We start from the raw sequence: 8,344 nt of genomic DNA on the forward strand, positions 1-8,344 counted from the left end.
GACGGAAGGCACGCTTCCAGTGTTTTAGCACGTACGCACACTTCGAGGCCCAAACATCGACTCGGACCAAAAGCCTGGATCCGTTTTGGAAAATTTTCCCGAATAATTTAACACAACGGCATGATTTATAGAAGAATTTGCATAATAAAAATGATTTTTCATGCGTTCAACAATTTCGCGATTTTCTCCGTTCTCTTCGTTGTTTACTTCTTACAACAAAGATGGCGTCGAGATTTCGGCAGCTAGAAAATAACTTTTTTCGTTCTTTCCTTCCCGCGTGATCTTGTGTCTTTCGTTCATGCAGTTCAAGTATTGAATTCAATTCTGCTCGCATGTGGAAGAGAGGGGGTGAGAAGAAAAGGGACGAGTACACATGCGTCTGTACCATGAACCAAAAAGACAAGATCACGCGGGCAGGAGACTAGCCCGTTAGAATCGCATTAAGGAAAAAAGTTGAACGATTTTGACATTAGCCGTTTATTTACATTTCTTCGTTGTTTACAATTTGGTGGTGGCTTTTACTGCAATTTTCTTCATTTTCGCTTGTAACAACGTGTGTACACATAAGATAAAGAATAATTTAACACAACGGCATGATTTTTAGAAGAATTTGCATAATAAAAATGATTTTTCATGCGTTCAACAATTTCGCGGTTTTCTCCGTTCTCTTCGTTGTTTACTTCTTACAGCAAAGATGGCGTCGAGATTTCGGCAGCTAGAAAATAACTTTTTTCGTTCTTTCCGTCCCGCGTGATCTTGTGTCTTTCGTTCATGCGTCTGTACCGTCAATCAGCCTTAAGACTACAGGGGCTTAAAAGCTGGAAAGCGGCTCGTTGTGGTCACACTACAATTCTGAGAAACCGACAACTACCGAGTACAACGGATTACTGTGTACCAAGGCTCACTTTCACTAAAGGTTATAGCGTAACGCTACCTAGCAGAGAATCATGGCTCGAAGGGGTTCCGGGGTCTAGAGATGCCATAAGATTCTACATGGACGGCTCCAAACTAGGAAATAGGGTAGGAGGAGGCGGCTACTCGGCTAAACTGGGAATAAAAAGATTATTCCGACTACCAGACCACTGTAGTGTCTTTCAAGCCGAATTGGCAGCCATACAAGAAGCCGTTGACAGCCTAAAACTAGCTGATATCGCCACTACGGAAATTCGAAGTTGCCAACTGCCGCAAATCACTTAACGTGATGGCGGAGCAGTTCGCTTTGCACCTGGTATGGGTACCGGGGCACAGTGACATACCAGGAAATGAGAAGGCAGACGAGCTTGCAAGGGCGGGTACTTCCTCTCCACTTTCACCAGCCTGGAAGAGGATGGGTATGCCACTCGCTTCCTGCAAGCTCTTACTAAGGGAGAACTTCCTTGAAGAAGCGGCCTCCAGATGGGAGCCCACTGAAAACTGTAATACAACGAAGCTTACAGGGCCAAAATGGGATGTACGGAGATCGAGGGAAATTCTCACTCTCAATAAAGGCCATGTCACTGTCCATTGGTCTGTTCACAGGACATATCCTGATAGGAAGGCACGCAGAACACCTTGGGGTAAGTCACAACGACTACTGCAGGAGCTGCCACGACGAAGAAGGTCATCACCTCTGCACCGTTTTTTCGAATTTCCAAAATGAGAAGTCAAATTAAAGAACTGGGATTCTGATTCTACATAGATGTGCAGTGGTTTTATTTTTTGAAGTTACAGGGCGATTTGAAATTTGATGAAATGAAGAACACCATGCGAGACCTCTCATAACTGAGAAATGGTTTAGATTAATCATTAGGAATATTTTAAGGGATTTTTGAATGTTTCACCTGTTAAAAAAAAATTTAATTAAATGTTGGCGTTTTGACGCCATGCGGGTTCATTAATAATTTTAAATCCCTAATTTACTGGTCTTCACTATGCAAATCAACTTCAAAAAGTTCAACTGTTAATAGCTAAGTTAGCTTTAGGACAATCTTGACCACTTTGTATAAAGAAATGTTAAGCCCGTTTCTTAGCTTTAAAAGGACGTTAAGATGATGTCTCCACGATCAGCAGAACCCGAGATATAACGATTTGAAGAAGTATGTGATCAGTCAGAATCAGGAAAAAATGCAAACTTTGACAGATCATATCTCCGAAGAAAAGGGAAGAAAACAATTCCTCGAGCACGTGTTAGCTTATTTCATGTATAGAACCCACCAAAAAAAATTGACGCGAATCGGAGACATGACATAATTTTTTTTCGAAATCCGTCCGACTCAAAAACAAACAAACTGAAGTTTTCACACAACATATCTCTGGAAGTACTCATCGTAGAGTGCTGCAACTTAGTATAGGACATATAATATCAACGCCAAACTCATGGAAAAAATGGGAGTTATTGAAAAAGGGGGTGTGGTACCTCCTATGCAAACTGAATTTCTCACACCACATACACTTCTAGTGTTAGAAATTCAGTTTGTATGGTAGGTGCCACGACCCCTTTTTTCAATAACTCCCATTTTTTCCATGAGTTTGGCGTTGATATTATATATCTCTATACTAAGTTGCAGCACTCTACGGTGAATACATCCAGAGATATGTTGTTTGAGTACTTTTTTTCTGTATACAGCGCTCAATATCTTCACTTCTCTTCCTTCCATACCCTTTTTGTTAGAGTGTGAGTAGTTAGCATATTTGAAGAAAACTTCACAGTGAAGCAAACTGAATTCCGATGCAGACATTTAATTCAAACGTAAATTTTTTTTCTTTAATTTTTCAACATCGATAAATAAAAAACTAGAGTTTTTTTTTAAAACTAGAGTTTTTGTTAAAAATCGCCACGGATAGATCGACGCGATATTTAATTATCTCTTATTAAAAAAAAAAAGAAACTTGCAATCGGCTTATATTTTAGCTCTCAAAATTGATTTGTCCACAGCAACCTTTTTTGCCCCACTGTGCGCGGCCGAAGGCCACCAACGCGGAAAGGAATTTTACGCAAAAATACTGTTGATGCCCTAACACGAGTTTACTTTTTCTTTGCGAAAATAATCATTATATAAATAAACGAACATTTCCCACGCGCAACATTAAATCCTATGATGTATTGATCGATTGCTATCAACGTGGCAAGGTAGCTCATAATTTTGTACAATTTATGAAACTTCAAAAACTTATCTTTTGTCAAATATTTTGAAATGAAACTTCCTTCTTTTTGTATCATGAGAATACCTTTAAGGTAATAATTGATAACAGAAAGTGCGATAGCGATTCGAAAATTGTCGCTAAGTGCACGGTTAAAAATTTCGGTTTTAATTTTAAACTTTTTGGACTACATATATGACCAAACCAAATTCAGTTTCAAATACAAACCTTTCAAGCTTAAAAAAAAGAAGAGAGCACATATGTTGGGTTTAGAATTTAAACAGTTCGGCTTAAATTTTAAACCCAAACATTTTCATAATTATAAATAAAAAATAAAATTTCATGCCCCGTCTGATGTGGATTGAACCCGGACAGCCTTGGTAGCAACCAATTGTATCAAGCATCTTTGCACACTCAGCTACAGCCACGCATGTAAATGTTCTCTCTTATGTTTAGTTTGAATCAAGACCACGTTTCGCTGTCTGCAAACATTTTCTATTTGGGTTTAGATTTTAAACCAAATTTTCCATGGCTGCGTTTCTTTATACATTCCGGATAATCCCATTTTACAGCCGGAATAAACAGAATGCGTATGAAATATACGTCAACGTATCATCAGGAACGTTCTAAAGAATAAATAAACAAAAAAGTTTATTCCAAACGTTCAGAATGAATAAAGAAATGCAGCCTATATATGAAACCTAGAAAATAAAATTAAAATATTTGGTTTGATTTTTAAACCACGAACTTTTTGGACTAAAATTCAAATCAGAATATATAAAACATTGCTTTAAACTATTGACTAGTTTAAAAAGTAGACTATAAAAGAATAAAAAAGACAGTGGTCCCAGCGCAATAATAATTAATTATTGAATCATCGTCTCAGCGCGGTTTAAAAATTAAACCCAAATTTTTGACCGTGTGGTTACAAAAGGGAAACTATTTTTCTTTCCCTCTTTCCCAATTTAGACAGCCAAAATTATAATAAAAAACCAGTTAAATTTTTAAAAAGCAATTTAAAAAATCCTAATTTTCCTAACAATGCTTAACGTTTTTGCTTTTGGTATTAAGAAAGCAATATTCAGAGCATTTCTGCAACGACAAAATGCCTTCCAATTCATTCTACGTCGCCACAGGGAGAAAACTGTGAATACCTTTCAAACGTTAGCAGAAACTGCAGCAGCACGTGGAGCGCATATTAAAACAGTACATATGATCTCGCTGTTCAAGTCAACAGCACTACCATTTCCACCACTCTCGCAATCGCTGCGATTGCTGCACAACGATATGAATGTGCCAGACTTCTCCGACTATCGCCGTGAAACAACGAATCCAGATGATCCACACGATAACTGTGCAGAACAGCGCAAAGCCTTCTCTTACATGATGGTCGCCGCTGGCGTTATCGGGAGTTGTTATGCCGCCAAAGGCATAGTGAACATGTTCGTACGTTCCATGGGCGTATCAGCCGATGTACTAGCTATGGCCCAGATCGAAATCAAGTTAAAGGATATACCAGAGGGCAAGTCGGTTACGTTCAAATGGCGAGGTAAACCACTATTCATACGACATCGCACCGAGGCCGAAATCCAGGATGTGCGTTCGGTGAAAATATCGACCCTACGCGACCCAGAGTCAGACGATAAACGCGTCAAGGATCCACATTGGCTGGTGGTGATCGGTGTCTGCACACATTTGGGTTGTGTGCCAATTGCAAATGCAGGCGACTTCGGTGGCTACTACTGTCCTTGCCATGGCTCGCACTTTGATGCGTCTGGGCGTGTACGCAAAGGCCCTGCACCGCTTAATTTAGAAGTGCCACAATATGCGTTCCTTGATGAGCATACCCTGATTGTAGGTTAAGAGGATAATGTGGGTGGCGAAATACAAATAGGGGAAGCGGCGCGAACTTATCAAGCAAAGTTAAATATTAATAGAGTATTAAATTACATCTTTCCTTTTTTAATTCTGTGTTCGTATGGAATAGTAGCTTATGTCGAAAGTCCGGCTTTAGTATAATGCGGCATGCGCAGCATACGATTGCGAATGGCTCACTGCCGCCGAGCCATTGAAGAACTTTTGGCAAATACACGTGCAAGAAATAGTTCCGATACTAGCAAGTCAAAAATCTTATTAAGTCTCAACAAAAAATTCCGCGTCATTTAAAGAATAAAGGGAATGCCGCATTTTACTAAAGCCAGCTTCCCGACATAAGCTACTATTCCATACGAACTCAGATTTATTTAATGGACTTCAAAAACCAAACGTGGGTTGGACAATAAAACTTCTCACATAACTGTTCAAAGTGTGATTTGATTTTTCCACTGCGGAGGTTAACTCAGACGGTTTGCAGGAACAAAATATGGGGTCTGTTCCAGCAATAATTACCGCAATATTGCTTTCTTGATGCTCTGTTTCGATGGCCGAAAAACCGACCAACGTAAAAATATACAATCACCGTTCGAAGTCGGTGTAAAACTATAGGTACCTCCCCTCTGTGTGACAACATTAAGGCGCGCGCCACAAATCGGAAATGAAACTCGACCAAACACTCATATAGTGAGTAAGCGCCAATATTCTGTAGCATTAAAGGGGCTTGCTGCCCCGAGTGTGGAAGGGACAACTACGATGCATTTATGCGTGCTGTGGAAAGGCGTTATAATAGCGAGCACAGTAAGCAGATTCACCAGATGGAACTGGAGAGCCCCTATCAAAAACCTAATGAGGTTTTACAGCAGGGTTGGGCATAATACACTAAAAAATTAATTAGTCTGTTCCAATAGCAGTCCGGTTTACAGGATTTAGTCAGAACTTACAGGAAGTCGTTCCTATTGACATAAAACCTGTAAGTGGGAACACATTTGAGAGAGTAACTGAGCAACTGTTCCTAGTCAGAAGTTACAGGATTTAGTCCGGAGATTTTTTTCCTGTAGGTTCATGAAAAGTGTCAAACGATCAGCTGATTTACATGTGCAAACAAAAACAGAAAGCAGTGAAAGCAAAGAAGCTTATATTTGTTAAAAAATGGAAGTAAACAACGAAATATTTGAATATGTATAGATTTTAATAATTATTTAGTGATATTTCAGCCAAATCAGTGTAGTACCAATGACATGTAAACAAACCGTCTGACGTTTTTACAGGAAATAGTGCTTTTTGCGTTCCTATGCACTTCTGCATCTGTTCTCCTTTTACTCTCACTTGAGAGAGTAAAATTGTAGTTTGACAGTTCCACAGGTTTTAGTCCGAAGTTCAAAGGAACAGACTAAATGCTATACAGCTATTTTTATTACCTTCCTTTTATTAGCTCGGGATGTAACTATGTAATATTGATGCGCCTAAAAGATGCAGCGATTTCTATTCTCAAGTTACATACCTGATGACAGTACGAATGGCAATTATAATAGGGAGGTTTTAGTTTTTTAAACTATATTTTTATTTTATCATAAATGCTATACGCTTTTCACTACGTCTGTCTGTTCAGTGATACTCAAAGTGCAGAATTAATTACACTGAAAATTTAGTGATATTTAGTCTGTTCCAATAGCAGTCCGGTTTATAGGATTTAGTCAGAACTTACAGGAAGTCGTTCCTATTGACATAAAACCTGTAAGTGGGAACACATTTGAGAGAGTAACTGAGCAACTGTTCCTAGTCAGAAGTTACAGGATTTAGTCCGGAGTTTTTTTTCCTGTAAGTTCATGAAAAGTGTCAAACGATCAGCTGATTTACATGTGCAAACAAAAACAGAAAGCAGTGAAAGCAAAGAAGCTTATATTTGTTAAAAAATGGAAGTAAACAACGAAATATTTGAATATGTATAGATTTTAATAATTATTTAGTGATATTTCAGCCAAATCAGTGTAGTACCAATGACATGTAAACAAACCGTTTGACGTTTTTACAGGAAATAGTGCTTTTTGCGTTCCTATGCACTTCTGCATCTGTTCTCCTTTTACTCTCATTTGAGAGCGTAAAATTGTAGTTTGACAGTTCCACAGGTTTTAGTCCGAAGTTCAAAGGAACAGACTAAATGCTATACAGCTATTTTTATTACCTTCCTTTTATTAGCTCGGGATGTAACTATGTAATATTGATGCGCCTAAAAGATGCAGCGATTTCTATTCTCAAGTTACATACCTGATGACAGCACGAATGGCAATTATAATAGGGAGGTTTTAGTTTTTTAAACCATATTTTTATTTTATCATAAATGCTATACGCTTTTCACTACGTCTGTCTGTTCAGTGATACTCAAAGTGCAGAATCAATTACACTGAAAATTTAGTGATATTTAGTCTGTTCCAATAGCAGTCCGGTTTATAGGATTTAGTCAGAACTTACAGGAAGTCGTTCCTATTGACATAAAACCAGTAAGTGGGAACACTTTTGAGAGAGAAACTGAGCAACTGTTCCTAGTCAGAAGTTACGAGAGTTAGTCCGGAGTTTGTTTCCTGTAAGTTCATGAAAGGTGCCAAACGATCAGCTGATTTACATGTGCATACAGAAACAGAAAGAGGTGAAAGCAAAGAACCTTATATATGTAAAAAAAATGGAAGTTAACAACGAAATATTTGAATATGTATAGATTTTATTAATTATTTAGTGATATTTCAGCCAAATCAGTTTTGTACCAATGAGATGTAACCAAACCAACTGACGTTTTTACAGGAAACAGTTAGAGCGTTCTAGCACGTCTACGATTTGCAGGTTTTGCAGGATTTAGTCCAAAGTCGTTCCCGCACGCCAAAAATTATGTATCTGGGAACACTCTCGTGAGAATAACTGAGCAACTGTTCCCAGAATGAAGTTTAAAGATTTAGTCCGGAGTTTTTCTTCTGGCAAATTCATGAAGTGTCAAACGATAGGTAGAGTTGCATTTGTGTACAAAAACAGAACGCGGTGAAAGCAAATAACCTTACATTTGTTAAAAAATGGAAGTAAATAATGAAATATTGGAATATATATGCAACTATTATTATTAATTATATAGATTTTAACAGTTATTTAGTGATCTTTCAGCCAAATCAGTCTTGTACTAATGACAAGTAAACAAACCAAATGACGTTTTTGCTGGAAAAAGTGCTTATTGCGTTCCCGTGCACTTCTGCATCTGTTCTCCTTTTACTCTCACTTGAGAGAATAAAATTGTAGTTTGACAGTTCCACAGGTTTTAGTCCGAAGTTCAAAGGAACATACTAAGTGAAAAACAATCACTATCACT

The 8,344-nt window shown here is 38.1% G+C and overlaps 1 protein-coding gene across 1 annotated transcript; it reads left to right on the plus strand.

Annotated features, from left to right (window-relative positions):
- Positions 1 to 4,082: 4,082 nt before the first annotated feature.
- Positions 4,083 to 5,033, plus strand: LOC108370586 (cytochrome b-c1 complex subunit Rieske, mitochondrial-like). The gene has a single exon (XM_017625933.1). The coding sequence runs from the start codon at positions 4,162 to 4,164 to the stop codon at positions 4,981 to 4,983; it is 822 nt and encodes a 273-aa protein (XP_017481422.1). The 5' UTR covers positions 4,083 to 4,161; the 3' UTR covers positions 4,984 to 5,033.
- The last annotated feature ends 3,311 nt before the right edge of the window (positions 5,034 to 8,344 follow it).

This window comes from Rhagoletis zephyria, unplaced genomic scaffold (assembly GCF_001687245.7).
Source record: "Rhagoletis zephyria isolate East Lansing unplaced genomic scaffold, Rhagoletis_zephyria_1.1 Rzeph_scaffold_04331, whole genome shotgun sequence".
NCBI lineage: Eukaryota > Metazoa > Arthropoda > Insecta > Diptera > Tephritidae > Rhagoletis > Rhagoletis zephyria.

Bases quoted from the DNA above. Each gene is read 5' to 3' on its own strand.
- LOC108370586 (XM_017625933.1), top strand. From the start codon at position 4,162: ATGCTTAACGTTTTTGCTTTTGGTATTAAGAAAGCAATATTCAGAGCA.